The 20,223-nt window shown below is 42.5% G+C and overlaps 1 protein-coding gene across 10 annotated transcripts in view; it reads left to right on the top strand.

Moving 5' to 3' along the window:
• GRIP1 (glutamate receptor interacting protein 1) overlaps positions 1–20,223 on the top strand; it is a 544,307-nt gene that overhangs the window by 476,939 nt on the left and 47,145 nt on the right. For all 10 annotated transcript variants that reach the window (XM_034770827.1, XM_034770872.1, XM_034770797.1 and 7 more), the window contains 3 exons: positions 10,436–10,622; positions 11,231–11,376; positions 13,148–13,228. In XM_034770827.1, coding sequence (XP_034626718.1) covers positions 10,436–10,622; positions 11,231–11,376; positions 13,148–13,228 — 414 coding nt within the window. The remainder of the gene's footprint in view (positions 1–10,435; positions 10,623–11,230; positions 11,377–13,147; positions 13,229–20,223) is intronic.

Genomic DNA, 20,223 nt, shown 5'->3' with positions numbered 1-20,223 from the left:
CCCATCCACAGTTCTTCGGCTCCTAAAAAATGGCAAAGATCAATTGGTGATTATGCCATTAAAATAATTGTGTAAAAAAATTGAAGAATTTGAAACAAGACTGAAGCATTTTACCTTAGATATATTCCTCAAGACAGATTTCAACTTGCAAATGAAGAAACAAAAGGAAAAGTTAAAGAACAAAAAGAACTGGCGTTGACATTAGTGCAAAATGCCTGGTTGAATATGAGAAGTGGCCTGATAATGGCATAAGCATAGAGAAAAATGTGTGCCTACTTAAAATATTGATTCTGTGTCTGAAAATAGACCCTCAGAATATTTTGCCTGAGTTGCTGATGATGCCACCCAAAAGGGCAGATAAAACTATGACATGGAGGTCTTCACGATTTGCTTATAAAATGAAAAAATTTAGAACTCTCAGATGTAATCATTCTCTGACCTATTCATGATTAGTGCACTATTTAAACCTCATTGAGTAAGAAGCAATATCTAACACAATCCTAATGAACATTGTAGAAGTTTAAAAAAATTCTTCATCTGCCACCCTCAGTCTCATGGTAGGTTGATTGAAAAAGTTTAAATTATACGCCAACAAGTCATGTCACAAATTTTTGAAAAACAAAAACATTGGAAAAGCTAAAATGGCCTCATAATTTTAAAGCCATTTTCAACCAAAAAAGTCATTTGAAAAATGTCAGTCATCTGTATTAGGAATTCGTATTGATCAAGAGGAGACCTTCAATCAAAATATCGCACCCATTTTACATAGCAAGGGATTCTGCAAATAGGCACTACATTTACAAAATGACTCAAGGAGGTTTAAGGGACTTGACAGTTTACATGCTGATGATGCTACGGTCAGCATCTCAGGGGAAATTGGCCTGATCTTAGCAATAAAGAACTGGAACCACAAACTCACAAAATCAAAAACCGATTCAGAGAAGCCATAGAATCTTTCTTTTCCATAGCTTACAGAGTTCAACCTAAATACAAAAGTCAGAGGTGAAGCCAGGACAGAAAAAGAAGGCTGAAATGTGGCTGCTGGGATGTAACCCCAGTTCCTTTCCTCTCTTCTGACATTCAACATGAAGCTCCAGAGTTCTTCCCCAAATCTATATGTGTAAACTAGATTGTGGCACAGTTCATTAAATCAAAATGGTGGGAAATAGTTGAAGTAAAATTGCAGAAGACAATTGAATTGAATTTGTCAATTTATAAAAATACATGCACGCCTATCTAGCCAGCTTTGTTTTTTGTCAAGCATGTTTTTAGTATATTCAGATTGATTTGGTCAAAACTTTATAGTAGTTTAGGTGCCAAAAAAAAAGTTGGTAAAAAGATATTGCTAATGAATGACAGATATAAAAGAGTGGAAGGCCTAAGCAGTTGGTAGACTGGGGACTCCGTTATTGCATTCTTGTGTTTTACTTGCAGAATTGTTAGCTTTTCATTTTGGACAGTGTGTGCCTTTTTGTGATTGAGAAATAGTCCCTTTTATGTTTGCTTCAAAGAACTTGCTATCTAAAATTAGACTAAACAGGAAGATGATGCACTAAACAGGAAGATGATGATCAAAAAAAAAAATGAGGAGTGGAGAATTAAGGGAAGCTAATAAGAATACAAGGTACTTTTAGCTGAGGAGGCTGCTTAAGGTTATGGAGTGAGGAGTTTGTTTGTTTTTATAATACATTCATAGTCAATATCTTTTTTGGGGTGGCACCTAATTAGATGAGTGGAAGATAAGTGACATGAAAAAACAGTCTTGATGCCCTGATATAAAACCATTGAAGCCAATGGACAGACTCCTATTGACTACAGTGGGTATTGAATGAATTTGCAAATTGAGTTTGCAAAATCATATTAATTTGAAACTCAAAGCAAAAAACTAGTGCTGTAAACCCTAAACTGAAGGAAATGTTTACACAAATCCCAAGGAAGGAAAACCAATGTGATTTTTCTACGGCTGTGCTAACAACTTACAAAATGCAAAACGTATTTAATAACAAGTAGTAACTTTGTTTTTGCTCATTAAAAAAGGACAAAGCAAACTGTCCCTCAGATGAGTCATTAAATTTTAGCTAATTCCTTGTAGGCAGAAATGAGCCTTGAAGGAATTTAGGGGAGGAGTGGGCAGTAGCCTAGATTTGTACTGGAAAAACACTTGTAGTGCCATAAGTGCTGGAGGATTTAGGGATACCGCTGCAATAGTGCTTTACTGGTTTGACTAGAAACAGAACGAATTGCTGCCCGTCCTCTTTGTATAAGATAATAGTGTCTTCCAGTGGCTACATATAAATAATAATAAAAGACCTCATTAGGCAGGGATCAATGTACCCAAGGGCACCCTAATCCTTTTGTGTAGGTATCGGTGTTGAATCTCAAAGTCATTTTTCTCTTGACTTGTGCCGCAGTGCAGTCAGTTGAGATGGAATGGGAATAAAGAGAGAGCAAAAAAGTCTGTCAGAAACATAGGAATCTTGCAAGCACAGGGGGGGCTTTCTATAGGAGTTATAAGATCAGTCTTTTTGAAGGACCTTATAGAACTTCTTTCCCCAAATATGTTTGTCTATACTGTGGTATAAAGCAGAAAAGGGTGGTTAATTGGTATTACATAGCTCAAATAGCCTGACATAAATGTTAATGAGAAATAAACACGACAGGTGGTGAGATTTCCTACCTCTCTAGGACATTTGCCCGGTTGCTAATGAATAAAATATTAGAGATTTTCAAAGAAGCCTACAGGAGCTAGCAGAGCCATAACTAAGGATTTTAGTGCCCAAGGTGAGCAAGCATATTTGCATCCCCTAGAAACGACCCATGGTGGGGCACCCAGGGTCACGTCCCCGCTCCATCCCCCTAGATTTCTGCCATTTAGCACAGATGTTTTAAAAATGTTTCTCTCTAGGGGCATGCGCCCCACAGTTTGAAAACTGTTAACTCCTGCAAGGAGCTGGCAGGGAGTCGCCTGGCCGCTTGGAACTCTGACTCTCCACCCTGTGGGAGCCAAAGCACTGGCTGGCTGCCCATGAGCTCTCCCCTGCCCTGCTCCCTCTGCACGGCCTGGCACTCCCCAGACAGGGTGGGCAGCACAGCTCCAAGCTGTTCCCCATTGTGCTCTTGCCTCTGCCCTGAAGGAGCCTGGTGCTGACCAGGGCCAACCCCTGCCCATGGATCCTGGCTGCTATGAGATGCTCCCTCTGGAGTACTCATCCCTCTTGGGCACCTGTCTCTCAGCAGTCTGGTCACACCCCATTCACCGCCCAGGGACCTGCCATTGCAGCTGGGTCATTCTCCCCACACTCCCTGCATGCAGAGTGGAATCACCTCTTGTGCTCCTTGCCTGCCCTGCCCCAGCCCTGTGGCTGACAGTCACACAGCCCAAGCTCTCACCTTGGCCATGTGAACCTGGTGCTCAGCGGCTGCTGCTGGCAGGGTGGACTCACTTCTGCCAGCTCTGGAAACCCAGGCTGTGAGAACAGAGCGACCTCTAGGGTTACAGATTTCATGTTCCCAAAGAGAGGACACTGCTGGGGGGAAGAGGAGGAGAGAGGGAGCTGGGGGGGAACAGTTGGGGGGGCGCTGGAGCGGATATTTGGGGAACGCTGGAGGGGGTAGCTGCGGTGGGGGTACCCACTGGAGGTGTGGGGCAGTGTCACTCCCTGTCACGGTGATAGGGCAGCTGGCGCAGGCTCAGAATGCAGCACCAGCTGTCAGTCAGCGCCTCCCTATAGACCTCTCCTGCTCCCCAGGGCTGAGCAGGGCACCATTTCAGATTTTGGTATGGGGGGCAACTTTGACCGTGATTCCATGGACTACTTAGGCACCTGAAAACTCTAGGCTTTTTGCAGATAACTTAGAAATTAGCACTGAATCTAATTCCTATATAAAGAAAGAACAAAATGTATATAAACACCAATTAAAGCTGTATTTTAAGTTTATATGTAAATTTAGAACAATCAGGAGATAATACAGCAAGATATTCCCAATCCCAAAACTTGAGGTGGAGTCAAAACTGTTCGGCTGTGTCCTACCATTAAATCAATAAGACCCTCATTCAGCTCAGTTGATAGTGGGGAGAAGCCTGTGCTTTGGGAATGGGAGGAGTCCGTTTCAATCCTTATGGCCAGGATTGAGTCCCATATGAGGAGGAGGTGCCTCAGTGACTGAGGGGCCTGTTGCTCTCGGGGGGAAAATCTGGATTTGGGAATGACAAATCCCAAGATCCCATTGTCACGCTGCCTGGTGTGGGACGCAACTAAGAGCGTCAATCTCGGGTCAGAATGCCAGAATACAGGGCATGTACCCCAAACTGGTGGTATATTCTATCACAAGATTTCACCAAACCTGTAACAAATGTGTGCTTCCAAAATACTATACTAGTTATTATGTAGCCACAGACAGTCCCCTTCAGGCTCCCTAGCCCCTCATGCACCACTCAGACAAAGCAGACTTCTGTGATAAATGATTATTAAAACTAAGAATCACATATATTAGGTTCTTCCAGTTCCAAAGACCCCGACACACACTTCAGATCATACCCCAAAACCACACTGTTAGCCAATCCTTTAGTAACTAAAAACTAAAGGTTTATTAATATATAAAAAAGGAAGAGTATTATTAAGAGGTTAAAATGAATCATATACATTACAATTGATTTCAGAGTTTGTAGATCAGGTTAATACAATGATGTTAAATCTGCCAGTTTGTAATAAGTCTCTCTGGTTCATCCCAAATATTGGGATCCTCAATCCATTGTTCAAAGCTCTTCTTTGTTAGAAGTCATAATCCAGAGATGTGGAGCAGGAAAGAGAAGCCGCGCCGGTGGAAATTATGGGATGGAAGCATTTGGTGCACAGAGATTTCTTATGCTGATGTCAGAAGTTAGATCTGAATAGCTGGTTCTCAGGGCAAGCTTTGTCTATCTAGGCACGTGTGCAATGAACAGGCTGGTGTGTATGTGCACCATGTACCTTTTGTGATTCCCCTGGTTGTCATGGGCCCTACACTGCTAACAGATAGCAGAGATTCTCTGTTAGCTCAGGCCTCAGGGCCCAGTGATTTGGTGCAGGCGAGGTGGGTTGTACCCCAGCCACAGCTGTGAAGCTCTCCAAGGCTATTATGCAGCACAGTGGCACATGGCAGTTCCATCTGGCTGTGGAGTGTCACCACAGAGCAGTACCACCCTGAGTTACTCCTTTGCTGGCCCAGTGCCCAGGGAGCTGTTCAATGCAGTCAGAAGGTTGTTACAGCATAGAACAGGGTCAAAGAAGAGCTGGCCACTAATTTGCAATCCATGTGTGAGTGACAGGGGCCATCATTCCATCAGCAGCTGTGAAAAACGTGCATCTATAGACCGCTCTGCTGGAATTTCAGCCTAGGACTCCCCAGTTCCATGGGAGCTGAGCACATGTGAGTGCCAGGGGGCTGCCATGGGGTGCTCTAGGAGGCCTTTCCTCCTTGCCATTGCCATGCATTTGTATCAGGATTCAGCCAAGGGGCAGAGTTCAGCACTCTGTGAGGCAAAGGCTCCAGGACAGTCTTGACCCTGTGAGTGGCCTGAGCAGTGCCCGGTGGGTGGGTGTCAATGCCATGTTCAGCCAGGCCACCCAAGAGCCACGGCTGTGCAGCTCATCACACAGCTCGTCCACAGCGAAACCCTGATCAGGGATGAGTCTGTTTAAATTCCAAACACCCTCTAGTGTGTACAACTGGGGATTAGCAACTTTAATGAGAGCCTTAACCTCAGATGTCCTCTCTCTCTCCGTTAGGGTTGCCAACTTTCTACTCACACAAAATCAAACACCCTTGCCCTGCCCCCGTCCCGCCCCTTCTCTGAGGCCCTGCCCAGGCCCCGCCCCTTCTCAGAGGCCATGCCCCCACTCACTCCCCTCCCGCCCCCCGTCACTTGCTCTTCCCACCCTCACTCACTTGCTCATTTTAACTGCGCTGTCTCAGGGATTGGGGTGCAGGGGGGAGTGAGGGCTCCGGCTGGGATTGTGGGCTCTGGGATGGGGCCAGGAATGAGGGGTTTGGGGTACAGAAGTGGGCTCTGGGCTTGGGGGGTGGAACTGAGGGGTTCGGAGTATGGGAGCGGGCTCTGGGCTAAGGTGGGGGTTGAGATGTGGGGGGGGTGCAGGCTGTGGAATGGGGCTGGGGATGAGGGGTTTGGGATGCAGGAGGGTGCTCTGGGCTGGAACTGAACAATTTGGAGGGAAGGAGGGGGATCAGGGCTGGAGCGCGGGGTTGGGGTGCAGGAGGGGGTCAGGGATGCAGGAGGATACTCCGGGCTCAGAACAAGGGGTTCAGAGGGCGGGAGGAGGAATCAGGGATGGGACTGGGGAAGAGGGTTGGGGCCCAGGATGGGGTCAGGGGAGCAGGCTCCAGGTGGCGCTTACATCAAGCAGCTCCCAGAAGCAGCGGCATGTCCACCCTCAGGCTCCTATGCAGAGGCGCCACCAGGTGACTTTGCGCGCTGCCCCGTCCTCAGGCGCCACCCCTGCAGCTCCCATTGGCCATGGTTTCTGGCCAATGGGAACTGTGGAGGTGGCACTTGGGGCGGGGGCAGCACTAGGGGTAGCGTGGTAGACAGCGCCGCCAACCGGACAGTCAAGCGGTGCTGATCAGAGCCACCAGGATCCCTTTTCGACCGGGTGTTCCGGTCAAAAACTGGACACCTGGTCATCTTACCCCCAATGCTGGGAAGGGCCATGCCCCAAGCTGGCGACACTGCTCTGCCAGGCCTCAGCCCTGGACACAGGTTAGGGAGCGTGAGCAGAGCCATTGGCTCATGGCCATACAGCAGGTCTGGGGAATGCAACTAACCCCTGCACTCGCCTCCTGTGCCCCCTTCTCCCCTAACCTCTGCACTCCCCTCCCCTGCCCTTCCTGCCACTCAACACTCAGAGCCCTGCCTGCCTGCCACTGCGGTCCTAACACCAGGGAGAGCCTGCTCTAGATGGGGTCACTGGACCCGCGATTCTGCAGGGTAGAGGTGTGCTGAACACCCTGGGCTCCAGCTGATCCTGGGGAGTGTGGGAGGCTGAAGCCACTGGGCACAATCCGGGGGGGGAGGGGGCGGTTGATGCTGCTGGGTCCGATCCTGTGCCACCCCATTTTTGTGCCCCCACCAGCTCTGCGCCTCTCATCCCACCCTAGTTACAGCCCTGGTAGTGAGGCTGAAAGTCAGTGGGAGTCGGTACATAACTCCCGTAAGCTGTTCAGACACGTTCTTTTTTAAATTGTAAAACCAGCTGTTTTCTGTTCTTTTTAGCTGTCATACCCATTTAAATATCATTTATAAACTTTGCTCTAAATAGAGTTTGAATGAGAAGTTGACTGTCTCTGGGAGTCAGTGAGTTTATTAAATAGATGTGCACCAATGCAAGGAGCCTGGGTAACAAAATGGAGGAACTATAGCTACTGGTGCAGGAAGTGAAACCAAATATTGTTGTGGAATAGTAGGCCTGACTGGCATACAGATAGTGCTTGGGGTATGCTACAGACCCCTGGAATCTGATTTGGATATGGATAGAGACCTCTTTAATATTTTTAAAGAAATAAATACTACTGGGAATTGTGTGATTGTAGGAGACTTTAACTTGGAGGACAAGTGCTACTAATAATAGTAGGACTCAGATTTTCCTGGATGTGATAGCTGACAGATTTCTTCACCAAATAGTCACTGAACCAACAAGAGGCGATGCAATTTTAGATTTGGTATTGGTGAGTAGTGAGGACCTCATAGAAGAGCTGGTTGTAGAGGACAACCTTGGTTCGAGTGATCATGAGCTAATTCAGTTTAAGCTAAATGGAAGGGTAAACAAAAAATAGATCTGCAGCTAGGATCCTTGATGTCAAAGCGGCAAACTTTAAAAAATGAAAGGAATTAGGGAAGAGGACTGGATTGAAGAACTCATGGATCTGAATGTGGAGGAGGCTTGGAATTACTTTAAATCGAAGTTTCAGAAACTAACTGAAGCCTCCCAAGTAAGGGGGAAAAGTTCATAGGGAAGGGTTGCAGACCAAGCTGGATGAGCAAGCATCTCAAACAGGTGATTAAGAGAAAGCAGAAAGCTTAAAAGGAATGGCACCTGGGAAGGATCAGCAAGGAAAGCTCCCTCTTGGAGGTCAGAAAGTGTAGAGATAAAGTGAGAACTGCCAAAAGCCAAGCAGAGTTGGACCTTGCAAAGGGAATTAAAACCAATAGTAAAAGGTTCTGTAATCATATAAATAAAAAGAAAACAAGGAAAGAAGAAGTGGGACCACTAAGCACTGAGGATGGGGTGGAGAGTAACTATAATCTAGGCATGTCCCAACACCTCAACAAATACTTTGCCTCCATTTTTAATAAGGGTAATGGGGAGCTTAGGTGTAGTGACAGGGTGGCTAATGGAAATAAGGATATGTAAGTAGAAATGACCACATCCGAGGTGGAAGTCAAACTTAAACTGTTTAATGGGACTAAATTGCAAAGACCCAGATAATCTTCATCCAAGAATATTAAAGGAACTGGCACATGAAATTGAAAGCCCAATACCAAGGATTTTAATGAATCCATAAACTCAGGGTCAGACCCTATGACTGGAAAATTGCTAAGATAGTACCTGTTTTTAAGAAATGGGGGAAGAGTGGGAGGAAGATCTGGGAAACTACAGGACTGTTAGTTTGACCACAATTGTATGCAAGGTCTTGGAACAAATTTTGAAAGAGAAAGTTGTTAAGGACATAAAGGTGAACAGTAACAGGGATAAAATACAGCATGGTTTTACAAAAGTTAGATTGTGCCAGACCAATCTGATCTCTTTCTTTGATAGGAGAACTGGGTTTTTAGACAAAAGAAATGAAGTAGATCTAATGTACTTGGATTTCAGTAAGGCATTTAATACAGTTCCATATGGGATATTATTAGTTAAATTGGAGAAAATGTGGATTAATATGAGAATTGAAAGGTGGATAAGGAACTGGTTAAAAGGGAGACTACTGAAAGGGAAGCTGTCAGGCTGGTGGGAAGTTACTAGTGGAGTTCCTCAGGGATCAATCTTGGGACCAATCTTATTTAACATTTTTATTAATGACTTTGGCACAAAAAGTGAAAGTGTGCTAATAAAATTTGCAGATGACACAAAGTTGGAAGGTATTGCCAATATGGAGGAGGACCAGAATATCATACAAGAATATCAGGATGACCTTGATAACTGGAGAAATAGAAATGGGATGAAATTTAATAGAGCAAAGTGCAAGGTCATGCACTTAGGGACTAACAACAAGAATTTTTGCTACCCGCTGGGGACATATCCGTTGTAAGTGACTGAGGAGAAAGATCTGGGTGTATTAGTTGATCACAGGATGACTATGAACCGCATATGTGATGCGTCTGTGAAAAAGGCTAATGCAATCCCAGGATGCATCAGGCGAGGTATTTCCAGTAGAGATAGGGAAGTGTTAGTACCATTATACAAGGCACTGGTGAGACCTCCTCTGGAATACCGTGTGCAGTTCTGATCTCCCATGTTTAAGAAAGATTAATTCAAACTGGAACAGATCCAGAGAAGGGCTATTAGGATGATCCGAGGAATGGAAAACCTACCTTATGAGAGGAGACTCAAAGAGCTTGGCTTGTTTAGGCTAAGCAAAAGAAGGCAGAGGGGAGATATGATTTCTCTCTATAAATACACCAGAGGGATAAATAGCAGGAAGGGAGAGGAGTTATTTAAGTGACGATGTGTACACAAGAACAAATGGCCATAAACTGGCCATCAACAAGTTTAGGCTTGAAATTAGGCAAAGGTTTCTAACCATCAGAGGAGTGAAGTTTTGGAACAGCCTTCCAAGGGGAGCAGTGGGGCAAAAAACTGACTTCAAGACTGAGCTTGATAAGTTTATGGAGGGAGGCAGTATGATGAGACTGCCTACAATGGCATGTAGCCAATTTGCAACTGCTAGTAGCAAATATTCCCCAACATCCAGTGATAGATCCCAGATAGTGTGTGTTGGGCGGGGGCTCTGAGTTACTAAAGAGAATTCTCTCCTGGGTGTCTGGCTGTTGGGTCTTGCCAAAATGCTCAGGGTCCAACTGATCGCCATATTTGGGGTCAGGAAGGAATTTTCCCTTGGGTCAGATTAGCAGAGACCAGGTGGGAGAGGGTTTGTCTTCCTCTGCAGCATGGGACACTTGCAGGTTTAAACTAGTGTAAATGGTAGATTCTCTGTAACTTGGAGTTATCAGATTTAGGACTTCAGTAACTCAGCCAGAGGTTAGGGGTCTATTACATGGTAGGTGGGTGAGGTTCTGTGGCCTGCAATATGCAGGAGGTCAGGGTAGATTATCATGATGGTCCCTTCTGCCCTTAAAATCTATACAATGGATTATATCAGAAAGCAATTACATTTCTACTCTGTGTCTGAATGTCTTTCCCTCTGGTCTGTTCTGTTTTAGTGTCTTTAGCCTCTAGCACTGTTGGTCTGGCTGGGCAGGTTGTCCACACAGAAACCACAGAAGTAGTGCTGACAGCTGACCCCATTGTAGGATTTGGGATACAGCTCCAAGGTAGCGTGTTTGCCACTGAGACCTTGTCTTCTCCACCTCTGATTTCATATATTGAGTGTGACAGCCCAGCAGAAAGGTGAGGCTCTTTCAGATGATTGCTTCTAACTATATCTTGCTGATGATGCCTGGGGATGGTTTGGTTTGATTGCTTTCAGATTTCTGAGAAATTCTGGACCATTGCTCAGTGGAAAAGTAGCACGTAATGAACTCCCTGTTCTGATAATAAAATGTTGTATTCTTGATCAGGTGTAAGACAAATAACAAGCAGCAGTGCCTTTATCTTACTGATTCCTTCAACAGCAGACTAGAGGCTATATTAATTAAAAAGGAGAGAATTCATTTTTTAAAAAAATCTCTGAAATTCAAAACTAATAAACTCTTTGCAAAGGAGGAACCGCATCCATCTCTTTTAAGTTTTAGTTCAGATCATAACATAGGAAATGCTTGAGTTTTGAATTATTAATTACTTCTTAGAACATTTCAACTGCACCTGCATATGTTTTTGTGATAACATGGTTCCATGTAGAACTACATTAGTTCAATAGTAGATACAACTGCTAGCTGCCATTCCATAGAATGAGCTGATATATCATCCTTTATAAAGGTTAGATGGGATTTATTTTGTATAACTGGATACTGGTTACCTGTACCTCTGAAGGCTAATTTTTATTATTGTGTATCAAGGTGTGGGGTTCTACAAATAGGAGACAGACTCATGGCAATAAATGGAATCCCAACAGAAGACAGCACGTTTGAAGAAGCTAATCAGCTTCTTAGAGACTCTTCTATCACCAACAAGGTCACTTTAGAAATAGAGTTTGATGTTGCAGGTATGAATGTATAATATATATATTTTTTTTGCAAGACAGTATTAGGAATGATTTTCATGTGTATTTTATTTGGCAGGCATTTGAGGCTGAAACTTTATTTTCACAGATGCCATTTGTTTGGGAAGCTGCCGCTCTGAAAATTATGCCTGTTCGTGCAGCTTTCTCATTGCACATGGCTCTCCTCAGTGTGCTCCAAAACCCCAGTGGATATGACAAATGCTGTAGAAAGTTATGGTGACCGTCCCTCTTCTTCCTCATTTGCAAACATATTTCTGTCCAGAGTTTGAGTCTTAGCTCAGCAGAATATTCCTAAATGTATTACAATCTCCTATAGAGTGTTACCTGTTAATAACATGTTTTGCTGCACAGAAAAGTGTTATGTAAAAAGTGGATTAGTGGAGAAATCTTAATGGTTCCATTCTTGAGGGTATGGACCAGAAAGAATATCAATAGAATTTCATCTTGAAAAACAATTATATGCAAAAACTTAAATTAATAAAAGTCAGGAAATGCATAACATTGCCAATGCATCTTTTACTTTCCCATGACTCCTCACCTTTTTTAAGGTATTGAAGCATATAGAATACAAAACCACAGATTATATATGTAATATGCACAGTATATAAACAATGTACACCCCAAAACACCCACCAACCCACACCCACATATATATTATTTTTTAAATATTTTTAAATTAATATTATGTATATATATATAAAATATTAAGAACCATTAAGACATCTCCATTAATTTAGTAATAGCTCCTTAGAAGTCATTACTGTGTTAGTTCTGCAGTGATTTTGCATGGTATAAATATTCTTACAAATGGAATTTCATATAATGGTCATGTTATGCAAAATCCCAGCTAAGGGTTGCTACAGTAATAATTATGAGTGATATCTTATCATGCAAATTTCCATTCAAGTATGGTCAGACTATTGCACTTTTGTACATAGCCAATGCAATATTCAAAAATAACACCATGCACAACTGGAGAGCAAATTTTAAATCTGTCCGAGGTCACAAATGAAAATGAGTTTTGTGTTTCAAACTTTGGGCCTACTCCTGTTCCCAATAATGTCATCAAAACTCCCATTGACTTCACCAGAGCAGAATCAGACTTCTAGTTGCTAGTGGTATTTATTTACATCTCTAAACCACGGCAACATGCAGTCTGATTTATCTGGGGCAATGGAGGTGCCACAAGCCAGGACTGGGATGTAACGTTGTGTGTTCAAACTTTCATTGCCTCAGCTGGCTCCTTGCTTTCCCTCACTATGCTATGCTTTTGTTCCTTTACTTTTCATGAGAAATAAAATCCACTGCAGTTATTTAGGTGAATATTTCAAAATGTCTTAGGCCTAAACCAAAAAGTGCCTGAAATTTTGTGTCTTTTTAATTAAAAGCTACCTGACTTATTTTGTGTCTTTTTAATTAAAAGCTACCCGACAACAGTATTTTTTTTCATGGATGCACGCACACAAAATTGTGGGCTAAGCCACCGGTAGGCACATGCAGTCTCCATCAGTTGAGATTTAACCCTCAGAATAATGAAGCTACAGACCCTTACCTTATGCAGTGACATTACCATCACTGATATAAAACATGTTGCATGTGTCATGCTCCTTTCACATCAACTCCTACATTGTTTTCATGAATGGGTAGGTGTGATGTAAGTGTTACAAATGTATTTTCATTGGCTTGCACTTAAAACTCCACATCCTTGCAAGTACAGTACTGCAACCTGTAACTCATCTACTTTTCATTACAGAATCAGTTATACCAAGTAGTGGAACATTTCATGTAAAACTACCAAAGAAGCATAACGTGGAGCTTGGCATCACCATAAGTTGTAAGTAATTATGATTAATTTTTAAGCCCACTATTGTAAGATATTATATAGCTAAAAGTGGATCATATAATCATGGGCTGTAATCAGTTTCAATTGAAATACCTCTTTGTGTGTGTGCTATTCCCAGCCAGTGTGATGGTTAGCAGCATAGGCGCAGACTCTTTGGGACTTCCAGGGCTGGAGCACCCATGGGGAAAAAACGGTGGGTGCTGAACACCCACCGGCAGCCAGCTCCCTCCCCACAAGCGCCTCCCACGTGCTGTCGGCCCTGTTGATCAGCACCTCCCCCTCCCTCCCAGTGCCTCCCGCCTGCCAAAGATCAGCTGTTCCGCAGCATGCAGGAGGCGCTGGGAGGGAGGAGGATGAGCGAGGGTAGGGCGTGCTTAGGGGAGGAGGTGGATCGGGGCATGAAGAAGCAGGATGGGGACTTGGGGGAAGGGTTGGAGTATGGGCGGGGTGGGGATAGAATGGGAGTGGGAAGAAGCGGGGGGCGGGGCCTGGGGCAGAGTCAGGGAGTTGAGCACACAGAAAGTCAGAGCCTTTGATTAGTAAGGCTATCTATTATCAAGTATCTCCTTCTAACACATTTGTAGTTTCCTTATTATGTTTATAGCTAGTTGAAGAGCCATGGTCAAGTTTGCCATAACTTAAATTTGACTTATCTTTCAGTAGATATATGCCCCAATTCAGGAAAGAATTTAAGCAGATGCAAAATCCCAGTGTAGTCATTTTAAAAACAGAAGCCAATGGGACTTTGGTAAAAGGAAAAGTTCTTTCCTGACAAGGGATGCTTTCTTGCATCGGGGCCAATTTTTGCAAAGCAAGGCCCCCAGTCCTGCAAGTGGTTTCTGCACTGATTTCAGAGGGACTCGTCCTGGGTGCAGGGACCTACACATTACACAAGGAGTCATTTGCTGCATCAGGGCCCAAGGTTTATGTGTGGGCTAAGCAAATAGCTTCAAAACTGTTTATACTTTTAAAAGTGTCAGTGCCAGCAGATCAGCAAACACTTTAATGGTGCACCAAAAATGGACACATCATAGAGGAAAATTTAATTTAATTAAGGAAACAGATTTCAGGTCAAAATAATAATGAGAGAAAAAATATTAATTTAATTTTTTAAACACTTTGACTTTGTCATTTTACATTTGAAATAAAAAAATATTTCTAACTTTTTTCAGCAGCCAGTAAAAAGTGGCTCTGGTCTGTAACTTGACCTTGTTAGACCCCACCCATGGTGCAAGCAGGCGCAACCCCATTAAAGTTAATGGGTGTTATGCATAGAGCACGGATGCCGGTGATGAATCTGGCCTGATAGGAATTAAAATGTCATTGCTTTTGTGGCCTTACTTAGACCATTAGCTTTATTCAGAGTTATGTTTATGCAAAATACTTTGTGAAATTTCTGTAGGTTTTTTTGTGCTTTAATTTATATTATCAAAGCTTTTAGCAGCACAACAGATAAAAATTAGTCAAAAGTGCAGTGAGGCATTTAGCACCATGATGGGCATCTGAAGAACAAATGAGATGCACCACTGTAGGTTCAGATTATTATGTTCCCATTTGTTATATACGCATATCAAGAATTGTTAGACTCAATAAGGAATGCAGTTTGATGCAAATTAAAATCATCGATCTGCCAGCAGAAGGAGTGGTAACACATGAAACATTCATACAAATAAAATCCTGAACAATGGGAAGAGGTTGTTCTATTTAGTTATTAGACCATGGCTCAATGTTGATTTCCTGGTTGGTTATAAAAATTAGTTTTTCTTTGTATTAATAATGTTATTTATATGTATTTATATGAAGGTGTATTTTTTTCTCTATTTGCTGTAATACAAAGGTTTTAAAGTGTTTATCCTCCCCCTCATTAACTAAAACTTTGGAAATTTGTCTGATAGATTTCAGACCCTTTGTAAAGCCTTGAGTCAGTTGTACTTGTGCTTGGTTTAATACTTTGTTCTGTTCTACCTAATTAACTCAGAAATGAGCCAGTGTGATTTAACAGGGTGAATGGTTTATACTAATTTCACTCAGAGCATCTGTAGCACATTAATATCTGCATGCCATTTATTGATATTATTGTCATAATGCTAAATGCTTTCTTTTAAAAAACAAAATGAAAATGGCCCAACAAAAAAACACAAGAATCTACATGCACTGTGGGTGAAATTCAACTCTCCACAAAGCTGGAGCTATCAAGCTTAGAGCATAAATACTACATGAGATCAGGTGATATAATATCCATGTGGGTTAGAAATGGGTATGCATTATAGACACTCTATAGTCAATACTCCTGCAGGCACTCTGATGCAGGAGTCTTCAGGGGTCATTTCAGCTACCCCTCTTGTTCAGTTCATATGTAGCGGTTCTAGAGGAGCTAGTGAGGTAGTCTGAGGTGCCATCAGTATTACTACTGAGGGCATTCTGCACCAAAATATTTGAAATTCTGTGCCAAAAAATTCTGCGCACATTTTAAAATTCTGCAAATTTTATTTGTCAAATAAATGTGGAGGCTCCAGCATGGCATTGGGGAGTACAGGCCACTGGCTGCACTAAGGTGAGAGATCACTGTGCAGATCCCCCTGGGACACGGACTCAACAGTGATGCTGCACCCAACCCTGACACAGCGCAAGGACCAGGCCTGCCCCAAAAACACCCCAGGGCCCTGCTCCTCCAGGTGCACCAGGTGTGGGCAGGCAGGCTCAGCAAGGCAGGATCCAAGTGTGTTGGGATCTAGGGGTGGGTTGAGAGGGTTCTGTGTGGGGCAATCTGGGTGTGGGTGGCTCAGTGGTGGATCCGGGTGCGGAGGGGATCTGGATACACCAGGGCTGCCCAGAGGATTCAGGGGGCCTGGGGCAAAGCAATTTCGTTGTCCCTTCCATAAAAAAAAGTTGCAATACTGTAGAATACTATATTCTCGTGGGGGCCCCTGTGGGGCCCCGGGCCTGGGGCAAATTGCCCCACTTGCCCCCCCCCCCCCGGGCAGCCCTGGGATACACAGGGGCTTGTTGTGGGGTTCTGGGTGAGATGGTAATGGGACTCTGCAGGGGGATCCAGGTGAAGATGGTTCTTTCATTTTTCTTGGTCAGTAAATAAGCCTACGTGAAACTGGTCCTCAAAAAGCTTGTGAATCTGGACAAAGTACTAAATGAACCTGAACAGATTTAGAGTTTTGGAGGAAACCATGTGCAGTTCAATTTTGGGGGCTGAATTTCACTTTGTTTAAGGTTCATTCAAACTAGAAACTAAGTGGGCACAAATCATACTGAACTAAAACCAGAAGAAAAGTTCATGTGAATCCCTTTAAATCAAAGCCACTAGCTTTCACATAACTTTTATGTCAACTGTCTCTCAATACAATGGGCTTGTCAGATGCTGCTCTAACACAGTGATCTCCAAACTTTTTTGATTGCGCACCCCTATCAGTAAAAAAATTTTGAGCACGCACCCCCTGCCGCGCTGAAGCAAAAAAAAAAGCGCTGCTCGGACATCCGCCTGGCTCCTCCTGCCGTGCACCCCCAAGGATCCTCTTTGGAGATCCCACTTTGGAGACCACTGCTCTAACGCACACAATTTTACACTTTTAACCTCCCAAAAGAAGGTCCTAGTTAAGTCTTTCATGGTTCCCCAGAATTCTTTAAAGGGTTATGGGTCCCCTTAGCATCCACGTAGGGCCTGTGAAAGACCTGTTTTCCATTAATATTTATACGCTTTGGATCAGGCGCCTAGTCCATAGTCTGCCAAGATAAGTGACTCTATCTTTCATACTGCGGTTAGCACCAATTTCATACCCAATTAACTGCTTCTGGAAATTAGAACTTCTCCATTTTTTAAACCAGGCCACAGAAACTAGAACTGTGTAAATAACTGATTTTCTGGTTCAGAAGCTAAATTAAAAACTCGGAGAAAAAATTCATTTCAGGTTGACCCAAAAAGAAATTTTCACTTTTTTTCAGCAAAACAAAAAAGTTGGGAAAAAAATTGTTTTGAATCAAAACATTTTATGTGACCCAAAGGATTTGGGTTTGGGTTTTTGTTTTATGTTCTCTTTTACTTTTTGTAAAAATAAAACTGAAGCAAAATTTGAAACAAAAAGTCATTTCAAATTGAAAAATTGAAACATTTTGTTTTGAAAATGTTGAAACAAATCTTTTCAACATTCTCAGATTTTTTTTTTCCAGACAGAATAATTTGGTGAATTCCACTGACCTGAAAATGTATTTGTGGCAAACAATTTTTATCCATTTTTTCCCCCCAACTCTAATGGAACTAAGTACGACACAACAATATGCTAGCCAATATCACCTTTTTTTAAACAGAGCCATTTCGTGGAAATTACTAAGCAGGTCAACCCTCAGCAATTGTAAAGTGTTTAAATTTGATTTAATTTATTTGCCATCTATATTGATTTTAGAACAGCGTAGTGGAATATAGATTTTTTTTAAGATTGATTTTTATGACACCAACTACTTTATCATAGCCACATATTTTAAAAATACATTGAAAGATGTCAAAAAGATATATTTGCTAAAGTAATATGAAAATCGTAATTTCCTAAGACCTGTATATCATACACCAAAACATATATAGACCCCGGTCCTGCAAACACTTATGCACATGAGTAACTCACATGAATAGGCCCACCGAGTTCAATGGCACTCCTCTTATGTGTAAAGTTTCACATGTGCATATATTTTTTCAGGATGAGGTCCATATTTCTTAAGTATATTTGAACTTTAGTCAAAAAATGTGAAAATCATACACCTTTGGCATAAAAGAACTGTTGCATATGCTCCCACTGTAGAAATATAAAAATGAAAGAATATTGTGTACACACACACAGTAAAGCCTGTCTTTAGCAGCCACTCTAAAACGAGTGACAAAAACTGATTGTCTATTAGAAGTGGTCTTCAAATAAAAGTGGGGCATAATTGTGCTTTTTTTTTTGAGATACCTCATGGTGTTTTCATTATATATTAAGAAAAGGAGGCTAATTGTGATATTTAGTGTCAAGGAGAAAAATATTTGAGGAGTTGTATGTTGAATAGTATTTATGTATATGTATGGGTGTATCTATACGTACTATCTATTTTTATTATTTATTTACTTTGTATTAGCCTTACATTGTACTCAGGTATTGAACCATCTGTTCATGAGCATAGATCAGTTCTTGCAGTGTCTGTTAGTGCTGATACAGTTCTGACGTCATCAGAATTTTTATTATTAACCTCCATTCACAGGTGGGCCAGAAAAAAAAATCATTTCAAGGGGCTTTGAAAGCAGCAGGTGTACAAGGTTTGAGCCTGGAAGCTAATTATCTTGACTCATTTTCCAAAAATCATTATGGACACTTTACATTAGGCAAGCCTTAAAAAAAATACATCAAAGATTAGCAGGTCATTTATTCTTTTTTGTGCTTATATATAAATAGTAAGATTCTGATACACTTACTCACAACAAATAGCACCTTACTCCACAAGTAGTCCCTTGAAGCTAATAGCTCATGGAATAAGAGTAAGAAATGAAAATAATATTTCAAAGGTTTGCAGGATTGGGCCCACATCCACAATGTGCAGATTTACTTGACATCTCTCAGCAGCCCCAAATGAGCCATCATAATATTAATTATCCACTTTTAAGAACAAAAAATAATCCCACTGTAAGAACTGCTTACGTATGGATTCAATGAGCTTTTTAGTCCCTTTAGTAAACAGTGTGCTCTAACAAGTAGGGGTTATCAAGAGCTGTGCATCAGTGATTTCAGTTTGCCGACTTGGTTTGTGTACAGCCGTTTTCCTCTGAATTTTACTTCGAGTTTTGAGTTCAAACAAAGTTGGAACCTCAAAGTCAAACTCAGCTGCAATTGCCTCGCTTTGGCTGGACACTAAGGGGGAAAAACGCTTTTGCCTGGTTTCTGGCCCAAATCGTAATTTGATCCAGGTTTGTTGGAAACATTTTTGAAAAAACGTTCATGGATGTTTCAGTGACCACAGCCTGTGTTTCATGTTTGCAATGATATGTGACAGCAAGTGTAGTTTCTGATTTTGTTAGGGCTGTAGTGTTGATGGGACCATTGCCATTATTGGTTCCCGTAGATTTCAGGGATTTTTATTTCCCTTTTCTAGTTTTAATAGTAATATTACAGTAGCACTTGGGGTACGTGTACACAGCCCAGGGCAGTGAGCCTACCAGCCCAGGTCGACAGACTCATGCTCACAGGGCTCGTGGTACCACTCTAAAACTAGCTGTGCAGACGTGCTTCAGGCTGGAGTTCAGACTCTGAACCCTAGGGAGTGGGGGTGGGCTTTCAGAGTCAGCCGGAGCCCCGGGGTTACTGCACTATATGCAAACCCGTGTTGTACTGGGTCGCGTTATATCAGGGTAGAGGTGAACTTACACATTGGAGTTCAGGTAAGTAGTTCTAGGCATGATTTGATGACTTATAATCATACCTGGCTTAGCTGCTTATAGCATGGCTGCTCTGACCCTTCAGCCCCGAGAGAACAGACAAAGGGAAAGTTTCTTTCCCAATTTTAAAAAGTTCTACCTTCCCATTGGCTCTTTTGGTCAGGTGCACCCTTTTTATCTTTACCTGGGGGACTTTTTAACCCTTTACAGGTAAAGCAAGTAAAGAACAGCTACCAGGAGGGACTTTACAGCCAACTGGCTGGCTGGGTGTCCATCAAAGGGAGCTATCCCCCCCTCCTTTATTTATTACATGCCCCCCAAATCACAGACGGTGCTGGCCAGCCTGTTTCAGGTCAGGTCCACACCGGCTGGGATTTCTTACTTGAGGTTTAGGAAATAGAGTTAATAAGATACATACTAATTTTACTAATAATTTTTACTCATAATTTTACTACTAATTACTAAGAACTAAACAGTACTTTTTACATTTCAAGGACTACAATGACTTAGAATACAGGGACATTTTTACCCGGCTTATTCTGGGAAACCTTCTCGGGAGAGTGCATCAGCCACTTTGTTA

Source organism: Trachemys scripta, chromosome 1 (genome assembly GCF_013100865.1).
Source record: "Trachemys scripta elegans isolate TJP31775 chromosome 1, CAS_Tse_1.0, whole genome shotgun sequence".
Taxonomy (NCBI): domain Eukaryota; kingdom Metazoa; phylum Chordata; order Testudines; family Emydidae; genus Trachemys; species Trachemys scripta.
The sequence above is the reverse complement of the archived record's forward strand: the minus strand, read 5'-3'. Positions and strand labels throughout refer to the sequence as shown.